At 43.5% G+C, this 21,606-nt stretch overlaps 1 protein-coding gene across 2 annotated transcripts in view; it reads left to right on the top strand.

Annotated features, from left to right (window-relative positions):
- Positions 1 to 21,606, top strand: part of Gapvd1 (GTPase activating protein and VPS9 domains 1) — a 177,401-nt gene that overhangs the window by 113,724 nt on the left and 42,071 nt on the right. Inside the window, exons 13-15 of one of the 2 annotated variants that reach the window (XM_075693922.1) lie at positions 5,528 to 5,670; positions 5,743 to 5,946; positions 9,120 to 9,173. In XM_075693922.1, coding sequence (XP_075550037.1) covers positions 5,528 to 5,670; positions 5,743 to 5,946; positions 9,120 to 9,173 — 401 coding nt within the window. Of the gene's footprint in view, positions 1 to 5,527; positions 5,947 to 9,119; positions 9,174 to 21,606 lie in introns of both variants that reach the window. The other variant, XM_075693916.1, reaches the window with a different exon arrangement.

The raw sequence follows: 21,606 nt of genomic DNA on the forward strand, positions 1-21,606 counted from the left end.
ACAATTGAACCTCTCTCGCAGCTCTGTTTTTGTTCATGTATTGCTTTTGCTTGCACAGATCTGATATAGTTGTGGGGAATCCATTTCATGGTCATTCTTAGAAATTCTCTCATAAATGATGAAGTGGTCAGAGTTTCTTTAACTAGCTCACCGTATTCCCATGAAGCAATCAACACCTCGTCCTCGTTGCTCATATCAAAATTTTCCAAAGTGAAAATGTCATCTTGTGGACAGTGCTCACAATTCCTGAGGAAACATGACGCAGTAGGTTCCTGGCATACGCAGAAACTCTGCATATCATCGGGAGAAAGCGACCTTCCGGAGGCGTTCTGCAGTCCCACGAGGCACAACTGAAAGTTTGCACAGCACACGCAAACACACACTTGCCACTGTGGCGAGCATTTCACCCACGTAGGACGCAAGATTATGAATCTTGTGAGGCCAACCTGGGAGGCAGGGTGAGCTTGCTTGTAGAGGCGGAATGCTTCTCGCAAGGACCGTGTCATGAACCGTTTAGGTACCCATTCCTTCTCTCCCTTCTTTTAGATTCTCACAACATCCTTTTTGTTCGGTGTCTGTCTAGAGCAATCGAGTTCATCCATGGTGTAATATTCTAAAACGGTGGTAATGTCTTCGTGTTGTAGCTTACATCTTGTATATCGCTCCTGTGTTGACCATACGCCTTCTTCATCCACCATCTTCTTTGATTTTTGAATAACGTACCTCGTTGCCTCTGGAATAACTTCCTGCACATATTTCACGGTTAGGTTGCGTGGTAGCAGTGTCAGCAGCTGGCAATGCTCTTGAAAGGACGTACACCTATTGTAGGCAGCATGTAGGTTGTCTTCCCAGCTGCTGCATTGCGCACGCTTTTCTTGTGACGCACGCGAAGTCTCTGGGATATTATATGCTGCCTGTATCCCTGATCGTATTTTCATCACCATAGCTCTTGCCACCTCTTCCTGCTTTCGCTTTGCATAGGAAAGTCTGAGGTGTTTTTTTAGAGCGCTCGGTGGCTTGAGGGGCGAGATTTCGGAGGTAAGGCTGACACTGGAATTTAAATTTTCTACGATTTCTTCTCCAGGGCGGAATTCTTCGAATGTTTCGGTTGACTCTGCCTGCATATTATCTATGTCTTCCTTGAACCGACGGTAACAATTCTGATAGATGAAGTCACTTTCTCGTACTCGGAGAGCTTCTTCGGCAAGTAGGACTTTTTTGACAGCAGCGACATTGAGGGTTTTACACTGCGAAAATTACGTCCTTTTTCAATTCTCTGTTTGTGCCTTTTTGAGTAGTCGGCACAAAACGTTCGCCGCGGAAATCTCTTCATGAATGCAAAAGCTCACCGCTTCCGAAGATTATCGTGGGACAGAAGAGCAGGTGACGGATGCAGGGCTCAGGGCTGCTTTTCCAAAAAAATGAGATGGACAGATTGATGGATTTTTAACACAGGCTGCCCGCCGTCGACACTGACGCTGCTTCGGTCTGGCGTACGAGCTGAGACTGAGATACCGAGTATGCTTGTCGTGGGAGCCTTCGCGCGCAGAGAAGCCACGTGAGTACAGAAAACGACCCCACATTCTACCAGGCCTGCAAAACGACACGCGAAACTCGAGATCCGTACAACATCCGCTCATCGGGCCTGTCTCGGTCGAAGGTCCAAGGCTGAGGTATAACTGCCAGGCGTTCGGTGCGTTGCGATGGAAAGATGATAGCGGCGGCTAAAGCCTCGGTGCGGTGGTGCCACACGTGGTGCTATGAAATTCGGGGTCGCGCCGGGCGTTATATAGCTATAGGAGCGGCTGCCAAGCGCGGTTCATCCATGGAGCGGCGGCAGCTCGTTAAAGGCATCTTGAGAGTAGCGACGGGTGCAATAAATGTTTGCGTAAACGACCACTAACCACACGTCACTCCAAGGTAACGTTCTCAAATATGTTTACAGTAATTTAAGTCCCACTGTTAGAAGAGTGCGAAAGCGAATAGGAGCTTTAGACCTTTGATTGTAAGAGAAAAAAACACTTAAAAATTACACTTATGAACTCAGCAACTGTAGCGTTTAAAATTTACCCACAAAAAGACAATACTAAATCCAGCTTCTCACGATAGCGCATCCTAAGAGAAAATACTGAGCAATCGTAGGGATTGAAATCGTGAACTCAGTTTTGTATTAATTTTCATACTTTAAAACAATATAATGCAACACTTTTTTGGTACCCTAATATTATCGAGTATTGAGGATTATTCAGGCAAATTTTAATGAAATTCGATGATGATGATTTTTTTAAAATCCAAGGCAAAATTGTCACTTTTTTGACATTTTTGAACTTCGGCCAAATTTGAGGCCATATTGAAAAATATCTGTCAAGTGTAGAACTACAAAACTTTCCTAAAGTGAGTAAAAGTAGCTGGAAAATACTGAGAAAAAGATTCAGTGTGGAGATCTTTATGCATCTTGCCCTGAGGCTGCCCTGAAAAGTGCCTTTTTTGCACCGCATAGCTCCGGAAACGAAGTTTGCGATTTTTTATTTAGAAGATTTACACAGCAAAAAAAAGTTTTTTTATTCGTTCGTATAGTACACGTTGCAAAGAGGTAACGAAAAAGTACTTATGCGCGGAAAGAAATTATTGTGCATGCAGTGAGGCTCCAAACTTGCAACTTTGCGAAGTGGCAAAAACGACATTCTCCACCGCTTGTGACATACGATTTTTTTCCGATAAAGCTACGAAGTTCCTTGCAAAACTAAGGTTCATTCCTTTGTGTGGACACATTTGCCCATCAGATATAAAAATTTCATTGAAAACAAAAAATGGTCAAGGGACCTCGATTACCGTTCTTATCTGAACATGCCCATATATATACACACACATATGTATGTATGTATGTATGTACGTATGTATGTATGTATGTATGTATGTATGTATGTATGTATGTATGTATGTATGTATGTATGTATGTATGTATGTATGTATGTATGTATGTATGTATGTATGTATGTATGTATGTATATATATATATATATATATATATATATATATATATATACCTGACTGACTGGCTGGCACTACTGCAGACTATCTGCTAATGCTTGGCCGCACCTTCATAGGAATGAAACTTTGGCCACACTACTTATCAGTGTCGTAGCCATCGGGTCTTGCTAATTTCGATTATAGTTTTGAACACGCAACTAGCCTCGAACCATGCAAATCAAGGTCAGACCGCACGTATGCTTGCCTGTGCGCGTTCACTCCTAGCTACTCCTGGCTAGACACCTTGGACGACTTCACTTTGTATTGAGCTATATTGCAAAATGTGCAATTTCCATGTGGCTACTACTATACTCATTGTAACTATACCTTGTTCAGAAATTGTTCGGTATACAGAATAATTCTGTGTAAACGGGTTCGACTGTATTACACACTGTACAATATATTTAATTATTCTGTAGTTATAGCAACTCATCAGAAAATGCACAAAGTACCATCCTACTACCTTCATATGAAGCCAACAAGCACTTACACCAAGGACAACATAGGGGAAATGGGAACGATCCCACATGGGATCGTTCCCATAGATGTGGAATCGTGCACCACCTGCGGCAAGTTGTTTTTTCATCCACTTTCATTTCCGTATAATTTATTGTTTCTTTATTTAATTTATTATGCACAAGTAATTTCCCCTATGTTATCCTTGGTGTCAGTGTTTGTTGGCTTCATATGATACGACTAATAAAAACGGGCCCCTCGATTAGCCCCCTTTCTTCTCGTTCATCCTACCACCTTGTCTTTTTGCAGGGGAGTATTGATTGCCTTAGAATAAATCTATGCAAATTTGACACATTAATAGACAGTCTATTGTAACTGGTGCCTTAAAGAGTTAAAGCAGCTCTATGTGTCACCATGAACTGCAGAATGAATGATCAGGTCTGGGAATTGTTAATTATTTAAGAAGGTTTATGTCTGGAAATGAGTGTGAGTTCTGTCTGAAAACTTTTGTACACTTTGGTGAAAGAAAGATTCGAATTGACAAGGTTGTAAAAGTCTTCAATTACCGTAATTTTTTTTTTTTTGCTAATGTGTCTTTCAAGCAAATGTGTGTTGAGTTCAGAAAGAGTACTGTATATGCTTGAGTAAGGGTCGCACTCACGTAAGAGCCGCAGTCTGCCCCCCTGGCAACCCCAAATTAAAAAAAAAAATCTTGTCTGCTTTTCCATTCCGAGTGGTTGGCATGCGGGGTCTTCAGACATTGTTGTGAAGTCGCACACATTAACACCATGGATGGCATGGAGGATGACTGTATGCTGGAGCGTCATGCCAAACTATGCCTGAGAGATTGGGACACTAACAGTGACCGAGTTGAAGACTTGACAGGCACCAGTTGTGTGGCATGTAAGCATGGACAAGCAAGTGCATTATGTAAACAATAGTTTTGGTTCTATTGGTACAGAGATGTCACTGGGATTACGCAAGACCAGAAAGATGAAAGTGAAATGCACTGCTCCTGTCTAAGTGCCACACCTCATTACCATCATCAAAAAAATGGCGCTGCCCTTATGCAGTCGACTTTCGTTAATTCAAGCCTGACAGGACAGACAAAATTTATTCAATTATCTGGTGGGTTGAATTAAACAAGATGCAGAAAAAAAACTCCAAAACACACCACTGATTTATTTGGCAGTATTTGCCCTATTCTCACACACCCCTGAATCAAACACAAACCCACTTTATTTTTGTCCAAAGTAGAAAGCTACCATGAAAATAATTTTAAAGCTCCTAAACAAAGTATAAATCTAATGCACACTCATTTTTTTAGCAAGAAAATTGGGAAAGGGTCTGATATGTGTTGTGCAATGGTGACCAGTTTCTTCAAGTCAGCTTCGCCGCAATACACAGATGTTGTGCGGTAAAGCATATAAATACTGCGAAGATGGTTTCATATTTGATTGCACTGCGAAGGCAATTTTCGGCCCAATTTTCCGGGGAAAAAAAGTTGTGCACTAGAATCAGCTAAATACTGTAATCAGACATTGTGAGTTGTGCTTATTGCTTGAAAATCTTCCTACGGCAGGCCGAAAATAGGTGTTTTTGATGGGAGAAGACGTGGGTTCAATGCAGTCACTGTTCCCTAAATTTCACAGATACAGACGCTGTTACTAATGGCATCACCATAGGGGTCAGGCATATGCGTGCTGTCTGGTGAAGTTTGAATTATCTGCCGAATGCCAATTTTAGGACTGAAATAACGAAAGTTCAGGCCCATAAATATGTACAGGCACCTGTTAGGGCCTTTAGTCAGGGTCAAATTAACGGAAGTTACCTGTACAAGTGTCTACAGTAATCTACCAGTCTAACGTATTTAATCCTTAATGACCCCTTAAGGCACAACTTCTTGCTTGCTTTGATGCTTAGCTTCTGTACGCCATTTACTACTGCTTCCTGTCTTTGAGTGTTGTACTTCATTTGCCAGTCTGTAGCTGAAGAAGTGCACCTGAAATCCTCTCTTGCATTCTCATGCTTTGCACACCAGAACAAGCATCGCCAGTTTTGGACGGTACCTGCTCCCCGACGCAAGGCAACTCTTCGACAAGCAGTAGGCTGGCACCCGGTGAACTGAGCTTCTTTGACCCTCTGGCTGTGCAAGTGGAGCTACGGCATCCCGAAAAACTTCAGGTACAGGACGCTGCAACTGCTCTGGGCAGTACTGATGGAGCTGAAGAGGACGTGACACCTACTGGCACACAGGCCACACCTTCACCATCGGGGGGTGTAGCTGCGGGAGAGACCACTCCTCGGACCACTGTCTCCAAAGGAGGTGGAGCTTCTCCGACGCCACCTTCTGAAGGTATGCAGAGCCTGGGTCGACTTAGCCTGGCTGTTAAGGAGTTGCCCGAGGAAGAGGCTCTACTCTTGCTCCAGAGTGAGGAAGAAGTTGTCAAGGTTGCCACGGTGAGCAGCTCTACACATAATGCCTATCCCCACTTATGTTTTAATGTTGCTACTTTCTGAGTGTTTTCGCCCATTTGTTTTCCAAAGCAGGGGTGTGGCACTTGTTGAAAAAAGTGCACGCATGCGAGAAGCCGTTGGATTTGGGGTCTCCCCTTTCTTGGAAAAAACAGCCTTTTTATTTAGTTGAAACTTTTGACATCTGTTCTCAAACCCCAGCCTTTCTATTTCCTATGCTCAGAAATGGGGAGACACTTCGAGCAGTGTAGAGCTATATATATATACATACACAGGGCGTTTCAGCGAACACTTTCAAACTTTTTTAAAGGTTGCCTGTGGCAGATAGCTCAATTCTAGTTTATGAGCCGGTCGACTCGAAGCGGCGGACGCTACTTTAAAAAAAAATTGAAATGCAAAATTTACTAATTATTAAAAATTCACTCATTAAGTTTTTAACTAATTACATTATGGCCCATCTTGCAATTTACAAATTCTAGCCATGGAGTTCGCAAGGCGGATCCACTTAAAACGAATTTTCAAGATGACACCAGTTTTGAAATATAAATTCCTGTACTTGGCGGAGAAATGCATGGGCGTTCCAGTTACTTGCGAGCTTCAGTGCATGAAACGACATTTTGGTAACAAATTAACTGGAATGCCAATGCATTTCTCCGCAAAGTTCGGGAATTTATGTCTCGAAACTGGTGTCACATTTCGATGGGGGCGAAATGCGAAAACACCCATGGTACTTCAATTTAGGTGCACGTTGAAGAACACCAGGTGGTCGAAATTTCTGGAGTCCTCCACTACGGCGTGCCTTATAATCGCAAAGTGATTTTGGCACGTAAAACCCCATAATTAAATTTTTTTTTCTTAAGAAGCCTCATCGTGCTCAGTGGGCGAGCCCTCCTCCATTCCCAGAACCCACAGCCGTCTCTCATCATGTCATCCCTATTTTTCATCATCAAATGACCTATTGACAGCTTTTACCTTGTTTATGTCATGCGCTGCACCCTGCTGGCATCACAACGTGCGAAGAACAGTAAAATCCCAAAAGGAGCACAGGAGTGTTTTTTTTAATTCATGGCTTCTTCGTCACACATAGCATTGTCATATTTGCGAAAGATGATTGTCACAATGTACTGTATGCGATGCACGTGTTTATTTAAAATCTGTAAAAAGAAGTGTCAGGTCTTTTGGGGCCCTTCAAGGGAGTGCCTTACCAGTTAATGATGAAGTCTGTGGGGATTTGGGGAATTCGACGCGCCATTGCGTGGGCGCATTTCACCTATGTTCTGCAATCCTTAAGCCACGCTGCCTCCTTGCTCCGAGCCAGTTGTCAGTGGTAGCGCTCCACTCGCGATGGCTCGCGGTGAGAGCGGAGCTAGTGATGTCACGAAGCAGCCCCTGGTGGCTACAGTCGTGACGGTAGCATGCCTCTTTCTCCTTGGGACGGCACCCGGTGCGTACATGCTTCCTCTCGTTCGCCGACACCTTTGTGACTAGGACAGCTCACGGACGGTGCCTTTGCCTGTGCGGGGAGCGCGTACCTCGTGTTGATCTTATCTCGACGCTAAGCTGAAGAACGGGTGCCTAGTGCTCGCGTGAGGTCGTACCACACTGAGCCGCACTTATCGGAGGCCCAAGCCGAAGGAGATTGCCCGAGCTCTCGCGAGTTGGCCCATTAGTTATTGCGAGAGCAAGTAGCATAGCCGCCAGGACTTTTCCTAGCGGTGTGTCCCAGCTCAAGCATGTGCTCTCACAGCGACGTGCTACAGGCGCCCCTGACTGTATTATCCACCCTTGGTGTGGGACCCCTTTGGGTCCCCGCCGCCCCGGGACAGGGCGTTTGTGCAGTGTCGGGTGTCGCCGGATACAATAAATGGTTTCCGCTAACTTAGGGCAATGCTGTGTTCTTGCGTGCGTCTCTTGGTAGCCCCTTGCGGCCTGCGCTCGCGCGCAGTGGCGCTAGAGGCTGACGGCTGACGCGAACCTGTGGCTCGCTAAGCTCGAACACGCGGTGGTCGGTACTCCTGTGAGACCTAAGACCCCACAAGACAGACATGCATTTTTAATCCAAGCTGGTCAAGCTAGTTACAGTGGAAAATATTGCTCTTGTCTCAATAGATTTTTATCCAACTGCTAACAAACAAGGCATTGCGGTCTTGTGTCATGCATAAGCACAGTTACTTTTCATCTGTGCCTGTATAAGAGAATCAAGGTCAGGAACTTGTTCACTCTTGTGAGCCAGACAGGTGTTTGTTTTTCCCATAGATTCTGGTGTAGTTCAGCAGCATATCAAGCCCTTGAGTATTTCTACTTAAAGCCTCTAACCTTTTTTGAGGCTTGATCTTTTGAAGGTCCTTCATGAAACTGTATTGTGTGCACTGGTCTATATCATCATTCTGATGCCTCTTTAATGTTTACAAAGCAATAAAAGCTTTAATAAGTGCCATTCTCTCACTTGTATCCTTCAATATATGAGTGAATTACAAAGGCAAATCAGAAAGTCCTTTTCCCTACTTTTTATTAGCCAAAATAAGGTGCATACAGGTAATTACAAATATATGTACTATTCTATGTACCTTGCACTGTTTTTCCACATAGTCTCCAGACCGGTTCAGACATTTGTCCCATTGCAGCACTAAATTTGAGATGCCCCTGTGGTAGAATTTGTCCGGCTGACTGTGGAACCACTGTTGGACTGCTGTCTTGGATTCATTGTTGCACGTGAATCGCTGTCCTGCCAGGAACTTCTTTAGCGGACTGAAAACGTGGAAATCGCTAGGGGCGAGGTCCGGACTGTATGGTGGGATGTCCAGGCTTTCCCAGTGAAATGGCCAGAGCTTGTCAGTGGTTCTGATTGCCGCACTTCATTGCAAGTAGGCTGTGTACGTGTGAAGCACAACCGTCATCTTCAACAACTGACAGCGGTGCTGTGCCATGGAGCTACCTTGGACCAGCCCGGCAGATGAGGCCGGGCCCGTCCAAGAAAGGTCTACCGCTGGGAATGGATATGTTGACTTCGCATTCACAGCCGTAATTTAGCTAAAAAAAAAATAGGGGCAAAGACTTTCTGATTTGCCCTTGTACATGAAGCATGGCGAGAACAAAAAGTACTTTTATACTTGTAACTTTGCTGTAACACTGTCTTGTTTTACTGATTTATTCTGCAGGAAGATGAACGGGGTGCAGGTGACAAAAGAACGAAAAATTTCTTCAAAGCAAAGGTAAGCATTCATGCAATCATGCATTCAGGTGTGCAAGGATGTGCTGCCACCTCTTAACATTGGACTTGTGCGGACGCGTTGCCAGCGATACAGAGTTCTAGCCACCGTACGTGGGCTAGAACTTCGTATTTTCAGGCCGGCTCCATCAATGTGTGTCATAGAGAAAGGGCAAAAGCTTCACCTCAGGCCCAACACACACGCACGCACTTGCAAACGCTGATGCTTGTGTGCATGCCCGTTTGTGTTTTACACTTGGTGGGCTTTTTGGCGAGTTTAACGTCTGAATTGATATCATTGTCTTGGCCTTGTGAAGTTTCATCATACAGGCAAACCCATAGCACTAGGAACGAAAGGCACGAGATGTGAATGTAGAAGTAAAAGACCTGCACCACATCGACACTTTTGTGTTAATTTCCAGAAAGCCTTAGTGTTGCGCTGCAGCTGAATTTCTGAACTGGCACTGCATGAGCATGGAACTGCACAGTGAACTCATAAAGAAGGTGCATGCGAAGTGAACAGACTATGTTCCTGTTATTCTTTTTTTTTTTATGTAGCTTGCCAGGAGTCTTTCTATATTGCGTTGATGCTGTTCCTCAGCATTGTGTGACATGGCAGCACTGTGTCTGTGTACAGTGTTTGTATGTGGGTTATTTGTCTGAAAAAAGAAAATACAAGGAAAGCTTTTTAATCCTTCAGAAACAATTCAAGCAATTAAAACAAACAAACTTGTAAAGAAATACTTGTGCAAATGACTCAGATGGGCTTCAGCACAAAGCCATGCATTAAATTTATGTGAAAAAGGCATGTTTGCTTATAAAACAAATAATTTGACATTGTAACAGAAAGCAGGCTTCACTGCTCACACTATCTCTTCTAACTTACTTTTTTTCATTTCCTGCATGGAAACATGTACATGATCATGTCTTGGACGAACACAGAAGGCTTCTGTGAAATAAGCAACATTATTGCATCTGCTGTTCTTAAAATGTGTCTGCTTAGCAGAGCTCACGGAATCAATGTCCAGCCGGGGCCATGGCTGCCCAAAAGGCAAGCCAACTCGGGGCACACAATCTTTCAGTCTCAGGGTCTGAGGCTGGTTGGTAAAAGCCTGCTGCCTAAGACGCCTCAATTTCTGCACCTACAAGACCATGTACGTGGAAAAGGCACTATATTGTGTGCAAGGCTGTGGTCAGTTGAGGTGCCATTTTAAAGTCAAGCATAGCACATTCAAGAACTAAAGGAAGTACCTACATTCAAGGCATTTCCGTTCCAGCACTTCATCGATAGCCAAAGCCACTTTGGATGTGTTTCATTTTTCAGCAAGTAAATGTTCCCATCATTTGTTACAGAAAGGGTTAATGTTTGACTGTTGCTTAAAGGGCCCCTCATTAGGTCTGGCCATTTTGAGCTGCCAAGCATAGTGCATACAATGCGTGCCCACTATCGTGTCTGCTAAGAATTACATTGGTACACGCTGTGGAAAGAGCTGAAATTTCAAACTAAACGCCATTTGCCCTTCTCATGGGCGCTGTGCTCCAAGACGGGGATGTCATACATCAGCAAGTGTGCCTACGTACATGTATATGCTGTGATGTTGCTCATAGGGACATGTGACACTTAGGAAATTATTCAAGGCTACGTCTGTAATTTTGTAATCTGTTGCTTCAGGAGACGACTTAAAGTTTAGAGAAATAATAAAACACATAAACCGAATATCCACGTGTTTTTGTTTTACTTCACCCCACAGCAAGAGACATGTATACTTCCGTTTCGTCTGCTTGTTCTCACATCGTGCAGTTGCGCACGCTGAGAGCAAAATTATGTAATCCTCTACTGTGTTCCAGTTCGCGATCATGCTCTGTGATCAACTTGTGTCTGCTGCAGTGTTTGTGTAGCACTGACTTATACCACTAGTTAGGTGTCCTCGTGCACAGCACGCAAAATCTTGCGCTCCGCAAAACAAGACAAACATAATAGCTTGTGCACGCAACCGTCAGCGGAAGTGTGTTGCGCAGCAAGAGAGAGAGAGAGAGAGAAAAGGCTGAGCCTGTGACGTATGCATCATGCAATCCTCCAGCTCCGGTATGGGAGAACGCAGGGAAGTGATTTCATTTGCGAAGGCTAGACGGGCCAAGTGGAGAGAGTGCCCTTGTTAGTGGTGATGCTCGCCTCCTGAAATAATCAGTTCGCTGCACTGAAATATTTCTGTCTCGGCTACTAAGCCAATTTGAAAAATTCTCACGGTGGAATGCTCCCAAGAGGGCATGTAACAACTTCTAGCGTATAACCGAAATTTGCTGTGTGGCCTAGTGAGGGGCCCTTAAAAGAAACACTGAAGACAAATATTAAGTGAAGCTGAGGCTAAGCTAAGATTGGTACTTGAAAACATCGAAGTCATCAATATTTTAGAGGACAGAGCTGTTGTTAGTGAGAAAATAAGGCACGTGTAGGACACGATTTGTGACTCGACAGGGACAAGACGTTCAAGTAGTATACTTGTGACATCGGACTGCCTCATCATAATTGTGTCACTATAGTCAACCACTGCTGATGAAAACATAATTATGTTGCATTTTAACATGGAAGAAAATGTTACGTGTCCACTTCAGTTCTCAGAATAGTTCATTGACTTTACCCGTCACAACATTGGGTGTGGTTTGAAAGTTTCATTTCACTCAACTCCGTACTGTCCATGCTCTCATGTTTTGATAGTTTTGATATCACCTAGCTCAGCATTGTTTCTGCTGGTTTGCAGAACTAATGCTGACTGCAAGGAACAGGAAATGTTACGTCCATGTGGTGTCATGACCTTAAATCATTACAATGGAGTCCAGCATTCTAAGCCGCAGTATTGTTATAGGGTCATCAACAATTTCATCAACAAGGTCTGTCAATTAAAGGGAATCGGTAGGTCATGTTTATTATAGGCTTTGTTTTGGTCTTGTCAATGTACCTAACTGCAGCATATTGGTTTCTGGCCACCCTTTTTTGTTGTTCACAAAAAAACAGTAGCGCCTAATAGCAACAGCTGTCAGGCACTGTTTACCACTGGTGACAAATATTGATAGTGAATGCTGTGTCACATTGCCTCGCTCATCACGGGTGATTTGAATTGCAGTAGAGGAATGCTGCCCCCTCAGTTTCAGTTTTCTCTGCAACTAAGTCGTTTCTTGGCACAGAACTTATGCTACAAGATTTATGCGAGGGCATTTTAACATTCTACATAAACTGACTCAATACACTCGAACCTCGTTGTAATGAAGTTGAGGGGGGAAGGCAAAATTACTTAGTTATATACATTATGTTGTTTTATCAATTATAGCCAGTTACTGCACTGTATGCCCGGTGAGGTGCACAAATTTAAGCATGCAAAGAAAAAGACTGCCTTGCAGCCTGTCATACCGCTTCGCGACCACTAAGCGATGAAAATTGAATGCAGGACAGATGTTTGGTTCGTTCAGAGCACACACTGCCTTTATTTTCTGCTAACGCTTGCAGGAAAGAAGTCCACGATGCTCCTTTGTTTTAGGTGTCGCAAGTGAAATACTTCCTTTTCAGTGGTGATTGTCACGTTGATGCCATTTTCGCTGTCTTCATGAGCACCGAAGAAACAGCGCAGTAGGTCAGCCGCGTCAAGCGCCTGTGACGACGTTGGCAAGTTGAACTTGTGCGTATAGGAGCCCATGTCATCTTTGTCGTCGCTTGTGTTGATTCGTCCCATGACATCTGCCACATTACCGTCGTCGATCGGTTTTTCTGTAGTCACCGTGTTGGTGTCAGTGTTGGCGTACGCAGAACAATTCATCGGCTGCATCAACACTCACGTCACTGAGCGTCTTCCACGAACTTTCTTAGCCACATTTTTTTCCACGGCGACAATGCCATCAGATTCAGCAATAGTAGAGTCATGCGTGGCACCTCGCACAAGGCATGCTGGAAGCTGTTCGCTATAGTGCTTGCAGAAATGCTCATCCACACGGCTTGCAGCATCTCAGTAACCGTGTACAAGTCGTTTTTGTTTCTCCCTGCAAACTCATATTAAGAAGTACGCAATCAATTAAGCGTTTGCGGTAGCCTGCCTTGAAGGCCTTAATGATGCCTTGATCAAGAGGCTGTATAAGCGACGTACAGTTTGGTGGCAAAAAACAAAGTTAAGCATAGCATAGCATGCTGTGACCCATGGTGTTTCACGCCATGGGTCACAGCATTTGTTATCACTTCCCGTCTGGCCAATATAGTGGACAATGTGCTGACTGTGATGCTAAAGTCTTGTGCAAACCCAAGACTTCTTTGTACTGGACTCGACAGCCTTTATAATGGCTGCCTTCTCTTCCAACAAGAGAGTTTTGCACTTCCGCTTCATAAATTCTTCATACATACTGTTGCCATCGCGACCATACAAACGTGAGAGAGCACGGTGCTAGTGGTGTGCTGTGACTGAAGTTCATCATTAGAAAGCATGTGGTACACGGCAGATGTGAACATCACACCGACTACACTCCTCACTGACTGCAGACTGCGCAGCTGCTATCCAATGAGGTCTATCCGCCACCTTGCGCTGTCTCCCCCACTGGGTTTGCGAGGTGTTTGGTGCGGTTGAGCGCGACAATGTGTGGCCGTGAGATCAAAAGCGTGTCCGATGTGGGAGTTTTGAACAACCACCCCCAACCAGTGTTGAACTCCACATAAAGCAAATACTTCACACACCACGGTAGGGTATTTTTTGTCTGGTAGACGAATCATCATCACCATCAGCCTGGTTATGCCCACTGCAGGGCAAAGGCCTCTCCTATACTTGTCCAACTACCCCAGTCATGTGCTAATTGTGGCCATGTTGTCTCTGCAAGCTTCTTAATCCCATCCGCCCACCTAACTTTCTGCCACCCCCTGCTACGCTTCCCTTCCCTTGGAATCCAGTCCATAACCCTTAATGACCATTGGTTATCTTCCCTCCTCATTACATCTCCTGCCCATGCCCATTTCTTTTTCTTGATTTCAACTAAGATGTCATTAACTCGTGTTTGTTCCCTCACCCAGTCTGCTCTTTTCTTATTCCTTAACATTACACCCATCATTCTTCTTTCCATAGCTCGGTAGGTAGACGAGTATAGTTTGTTATATCAATGATAAATGTTATTTGAGCACCACTTGAAACGAGGGCTGGGAAACGACTGACACAAGCGCAAACTTTCAACTAGTTTTAATGATAGGAAGTCAGGTGATTTTATACATACGTAAGTGTGACATAACATGAAAGACATAATAAAATATGCATGTGTCATCAACAAAACAGGCTTGCATATGAGCGTATGCAACAGTAAGATGGCCAAATAACTAAGTTAATAACTAAGTAACTAACTAACCAAAATAACTATGTTCTTTTTATGATAGTCACATTGACTATCATATCACAATGAAACCACATTGACACAGTTTTTCCCAAGGTGAAAATTTCTGCTGCTTCAATTATCTAGGGTTGAGGATTGGGAGAGTTGGTATTGCGTTCTAAAACTGGTACAGCGCAACATGGAAAGGAAGAACAAGCCAAGCCAGCTAGAAGAAAGAACAGAGCTCTGACTTCCAACCGGTTTTATTGGCAGATTACACGAAATACATATATAGCCACAAGAAAGTATCAAGCAATGCCGTCACAACACTTCCTAAAACATCGCACCGAGAGAAGACTACATCATCTCAAGTCACAGAACGTGCAATTCTGTCGTGCATGGTTAGACTGGTCAAGAAATCTTACCTCCTGTGAAGATAGGCACAAAGATGGTGCGCTAACACACATGCTGCCAGCCCTTGCTATGAAATCAGCTTCAATAATCTCCAGCGTAAGTTGTGATCAGTGCTTTTTCAGCACTTGACACTGATAAAAATTCGGCTTGCATCCACAATCGCGACAGTGAATTCCTATGTGTCCCTGAATAGCTCGGTGCACATAGTAATCAAATCAGTTTATTATTATTATGTATTACATTGTATGTTAATTACAGCATATAAGATATACAGATGAGAGCACGAAACTGCAACGGGACCCTCGTTGAAGATTACATTAAATTAATACAAGGATTAGCAACAGTGCGAACAATAGGATAGATATATCAAGTAAGAAATAACAGTAAGCATAACGGAATAGAAAACATAAAAACGCATGAAAGCAAGAAATGAAGAAATTGAAAAATAAATACTTTATATAAGAACACAAATGTAGTACAACTCAACAAGCAAGAACATAAAAAATTTAACAAATAGTCTTTTAATGAATTCTTGAATGAGATTGAAAAAACTTCGGATTTTAGAGACGTGGGTAAATGATTCCATAATGGTGATCGTGCAGAAGGATGATGACGACTTACTGCAATTAGTTGAAACCTTAGGTGGCAAAAAATTATTGTTAGCACCAAATATGGTACAGTTGGTATTCACTAAAAGCTCAGAACAAATTAAATTAGTTATTAATAGTTAAGATGCTGTTGCAACGAAGAAGAGCAGAGGTGCTGCCATCATGAGGACAGTGAAAAATTATCCGAATAGCTCAATTTTGTATGTGCGAAAGGGATGAAAGGTAATACTGATAAGTATTTCCCCATGGTACAATGCCATAACTGATATGAGAATGAATGAACGCGAAGTAAAGACAAACCCCCGAGTGCAGAGATCTAACTTGGATCGTGCTTGGAATTGACGAAGTCAGCCCGAAGCAAGAAGCGGACTACAAAACGCCCAAGTCAGCTTTCGCGTTTCATAGATGCGCAAGCTGACTTGCTTCGTCAAGTCAAGACTGTGCTTCAATGCAAAAGTAGGTTGCTCATCTGTGTTCGAGGTTAATAAGAAATTTATTAGCATAAGGCACGTTGTACAGGAAAAAAATATCTATCTTTCCAAATTTCTACCATGGCATAAGTGCTGAAGTATAGTTTGGGTAAATTTTTTCCATCTTGCGACGTCCACCGCTGCGATGCGCAGTGTTGCTTGCGAAAAGCGCCCGTTACCAGTGAGTTTAAGTGGTCTTCAAGTTTCGGTGTTTTGGTGCTCTTTTTGAGTTGCAGGTTTCTCCATTTTTTCAAGTCGGTGCTCCACTTTTACGTGGCAGTGTATTTGAGTGCAAATTAATTTTATAGTCACATTTATTTCAGTTTTAGCTTCTTAGTTTTAATTTAAATGTCTTGTTGCGCATTTGTATAACTAGCCGTAGAGAAGCGAACGAAATGGTTGGTTCATATGGTGGTCTTTCAACGGCTTTTGCTCTCGATTGCTGCAAGGCATTCGTGCACCGTCTGGGGCTGGCAACCTAATGCAAGAGGCCGAGACAAGGCATACGGTCGGTTTCTGAGGGAGCTCGTGCATCCGTTCTCGCCTATAGGCATTCCAACAGGAAAGCAACGGCCCTTGTTCTAGTCGGGCTATGTGACCCTTTGAAGAAGAGGCCAACCTATTCGAACACGCTAGGCCGGAGTCATAAACAAGAAAAAAAATGCAACATGTGCTGTGAACGAGGAGTACCGAGCGCCGTAGAGTTCCCTGTCTAGACCCATGTGGGTGACAACACCTGATAAAAAACTAACTAAATAAATAAATAAATAAAATGACACATGCGAATGATTTGTCTACTTCCCATGGAATCTTTGTCGAGAACATGGAATCTTTGTAGAGTGTGGCACAGTCATAGACATTGCAAATTGGCAGCGCGTGTCGTCTGCTAGGAAAGTGTCGTCTGTTAGGAAAACAAGTGCGGCTCGCGCAATGGCCGCAAGCCGCATTTGGTACGAAATTGCTGTCCTGTCAACAGGCTTTGACGCTGAAATGTCACACTCGCGTACGCTCTCTTCCCAAGAGAATGCACCGCAACGCAAGACGGCCACCCGTTTTACAGAAGACGAAAAGAGCCTGCTGACAGCACTCATGATCCGAGTACAAGCATGTTGTAGAATGCAAGAAAACTGATTTCGCGTCGTTGACCAAGAAGAATGAGACATGGAAAGAAATAGCAAAACAATATGATGCCAAGCACGGGATTACGCGGCGCCTGTAACTGGAAAAATGCTGGAACAACCTGAAGCAGAAGCGGAAAGAGAAAGGTGCGAAAAAAAAGCAAGAGCATCACGAAACTGGCAAGCGCACACGTTCTGCATGACTGGCTCATTTGGGCTACTTTTTGTTATGCTCGTGCACATGTTTTGTATTCGGTGGATGAGTGCGTGACAGTTCGGCATGCTGAGCGTAAATATGCTCGTGAGCGCTAATAACTAGTGATGGCATGTGTAGTTATTGGAGATGAGAAAATACGCTCGTAATCAATCTTTCTGCGACTGCGGGAAGCGCACCAGCGTCGGGCGCAGGTGCTTCGCGTGAGCAGACTCGTCTTTCCAACTGTGCATCACACTGTTGACTGAGGAATGCGGACCAAATCCCCGGTGACTGAAACGTGCCAGCGCCATAAAACATCACAGCCATCAGCAGCTGCAGCATGGGAGGCACACGGGCTGTCCTTTGTTGTCCCCGCTTTCCCGGATAAGCATCATAGCAAGATATTGTCGCACGGCGTTCTTCCTGAATCTGTAGCGACCGAGGAATTATTCGTTGTCGTACAGCTCCATCGGATTCCCTCGGTCACGTAGGGCGGGTTGCAAAATTTTCAGCAAGGGACGCGCCTCTGAAAATGCTGTATCCATGGCATGGAAAGCAAACTCGAAAGCAGCTAACCTTCGTGCAACGTCCGTTCGGGAGGCTTCTGTGTTGGAATAATGCACGAAGTCAGTTTCAAGCTATCCTGGGAGCAGACTTGAAACTCGAGCAGACTTCGACCCAGTCAAGCCGTTCCCAAGTCGTCCGCAAGGTTGAGCACGATTTAAGACGTGTGGCGAAGCTGTCTTGAGACTGCCAGAAGTCAAGTTTGAGCCAAGTTAAATCTCTGCATTTGGGGAAAAGAAGGGTCTGATGAGAAAAATATGAGCGTGCTTTAAGCTATGCACGAATGTCAAATGCTGCCATCTTTCTAATATGAGCAATATGGTTAACGAACTTAAGGTTAGTGTTGAGGTGAACACCAAGGGAAAATACGCTATCACTGACACAAATGAAATGCGAGTCAATTGTGATGCCTGGTAATGAGGGTAACGTCCATTGAGGTGATTTAAAGACCAGAAATCTAGATTTATTTGTATTAGTAAGTAAATAATTTTCGTGGCAACACTTGGACATGCTACAACAAAGAGTATTTGATTTGGTAGTGACAGTGTTAATACATGCATCAGCAAAGAAAATAGTCATATCGTCTGCATATAAAATGCAGTAAGCCATGTTTATACCGCCAGGAAGATCATTGATGTAAAGTAAAAAAAGTAATGGACCAAGTAATGAGCCTTGAGGCACCTCTTGGTTAATTGTTTTAGTAGTGCAGAAAGAGCGTGAAATGTATACTGTGTGCTTTGTGTTCAGCAGGTAACTTTTTGAGAACTTGAGGGCTGGACCTGAAATACCGTATGCTTAGAGTTTGTTGGACAAGACAAGATGATTAATGGTGTCAAACGCTTTTGTGAAGTCCAAGAAACCGAGCCAACCATGCATCCTGAATCAATAGAGCGTTTGATATAGTCAGGGAAAGCAGGGCAAGGTTAGTGGAACTTCCAGCTCGAAAGACAGATTGGCATAGCTTCAGTAAATTAAATTTTTGCATGTATTTAAGGTGAATTATAAAGTAATTTTTCAATAACTTTACTAAAGGAAGAGAGAATACAGATGGGATGGTAGTTGAAAACCGATGGTCTAGTGCCCTTTTTATGTATCGGAAGAACTTTAGCTACTTTTAGAGAATGAGGGAAAATGCCCTCCTTGAATGCAAGATTTATAATTACAGAAGGTGGTTCACAAATGATATTGACTACAAGTTTTAAGTGCCATGATAAAATTTTATCTATACTGGGGCTGGTCTCTTGAAGATTTTTGATTGCTGTCAACACATCAACCGGGGTCATGGGAAAAAGAAAAAAAGAGTGGTTAGAACGATTTACGTTACAATGTGAAGTGCTGTGTCTTTGTCTGAATATTTCGAAAAAGTCGCCACTGAAAGCGTCAGCAACACTGGCAGGGCTGTCAAGTGTAATGCCATTATATATTACTTTCTGCAAAGATGAACCCTGTGGTGATCGATTAAAAAAATCATTTAGGAGTTGCCATTGTCTCTTAGAACTGTTTGAGATATTAGGTAATTGATTTTCATAATATTTTTTTCTTAGCATTTCTTAGCAAACATGAAAGAGTGTTGGAATATTTCTTATAGTGCGAAGCTAAAGCAGCGTTAAATGGTTATCTTTTCACTTTTCTGTAGAGGTTATCTTTCTTCCTCATACTTTTTAGCAATACCAGCAACAACCACAGATTCTGGGGATATTTATATCCCTTTTAACATTATATTATTGTGCACTGGTTACGGCTTTGAGATAAAGTAAAGAAAACTTGTTAAATGCCTATCACGTAACGATGTAATGCTAGACCAATCAGTTGTAGTTATGGAATTAAAGAATAATTCCTGGTCAAATATAGAAGTAACATGAGTAAGTGTTCTAAAGGGCTTCACCACGTTGAATGCAAGAAATATGGGATAATGATCAGTAATGTTCACGTCAATTACTCCAGCATAGGGAGGAGGTGAGAAATTACAAAGCGCATGATCCAGCAATGAAGCACTACCAGAAAGAGGACATCTAATGGGAGATGAGGTGAGAGGCTCAAAACCATAGCCACTGAAACAACCAGAATATTCTGTGTACAGGGTGTTTTCAATATTCAGTAAGTTAATGTTGATGTCTCCAACTAAGAGAACACGTTTGCTTTCAGATAACTTATGCAAAATGGTGTCCAGGCCTGAAATGAAATCCCTCACGTTCGAGGAGGGAGAGCGGTAAATTCACCCCAGAATAACATTGTTATTATCATTAAATAAAATTATCTAACTTAATCCATACAGATTCACAATGTATGATGTCTAAAAAAAGATCTTGTCGGTGGGTGTAGGGTAGATCTGAGGCGATAAAGATTGCTGAGCCACCATAACTATCTGACGAATGGTGGCAGTACTCAGCTTCATACAATGACAGGCCAAAAAGGTTTCTGTCGTACATGCAGAGCCAAGTTTCAGAGACGCAAAAGATTAAAAAGGAATGAGCAAGTGAACTTATAAAATTTTTGCGTAGGCTTCGTGCACTAAAATGGGCTAGGGAACCATTACTTTCAGCTAACATGTACTTCGCCTCTTCAGGAGATAGCAGAGACATAATAAAAGGATGGAAGCGAAGAAAGTGTTTGAACAAAGAGCCCAGTGGCTAAGTAATGATGCTTAGGTCACTTTCTTTCACAATACGATATACCCTGCTATCACTAGATTTGTGGGCCTTGATATTGCAATTGCCTGTCCATAGAAATTGCCATTTGTGCGCTTTTTTCAGTGTGCCTTGGCAAACAATCTTTTGTTCTCGGTAGACAGGTGATCAGTCACATAAATTGCCCTATCACAGCTACCGGAGAAGCCAACATCAGAAGTGCTCGAACGGGCCTTATGCGCTTTACGGACAAAGTCGTTTTTCTGATCCCGGCAACAAAATCTCGCAACAATGTTTTTTTTTTTTTTCATCTGATTTAGTTGACACGCGATGGATTGTATCAAAGTCGCTGGGCGTGACAAGACATTGAATAGCTTGACCCACCTGCTTCACAATGGCCGCACAGTCCTCTCCCTGAGCGACTGGTGCACCCTTAATTTCAACATTATTTAGCCGCGAATACTGCTCGAGTTCTGCAACTCTTCTGGTTAGCGCCTCATTTTGTGCAACCAGTTCATTGTTAGTTAGTGTCAATTTATCCTGTTTCACCTTGATAGAGTCAAAACTGTTGCACAGAAATTGCATTCTCTCACCTAGGGACATATGTTCCCAGAGGCCTTCCTGAGCTAACCTCATATTCATGTTCTAGATCATGCTCTTTTAGCCTTTCATTAAAGGGAAGCTGAAACACTTTTCGAAAAAAATGAGTTCTCCGCGGCATTCTACAGTTTTGAGTCCCATTAACACGAATATCTGGTTCAAAAAGGGCGGAAACAAACGCAAGCGGCTGTTTGTTCAAGAAAATGCGCACCAGCGCCTCAGGGCATCGCGCGAACGCCGCTGTTGCCCGTGATTGGTCGGGGCCGCTGTGACGACATTCGCGGCAGTCGCCGGTCGGCACCGCCGTTTCAGAGTGTAGCACCCTATTCTGTTCTGGCTTCATAGCTGAGTTGTAAGCATTATGGAACGTTCTCGCTGCTTCGGACAGCTTGTATTTTCGCCGTAGATGTTCGAACCGACAGCCGATACGGAAAACGATGGCGGCAACGGCGATGTTGAGTGTGCGAACAGCGAGAGCAATGTGTGCAACTTCTCGCGCGTTGGAAATC

The sequence above is a fragment of the Dermacentor variabilis genome, chromosome 1, assembly GCF_050947875.1.
Source record: "Dermacentor variabilis isolate Ectoservices chromosome 1, ASM5094787v1, whole genome shotgun sequence".
NCBI classification, from domain to species: Eukaryota; Metazoa; Arthropoda; class Arachnida; order Ixodida; family Ixodidae; genus Dermacentor; species Dermacentor variabilis.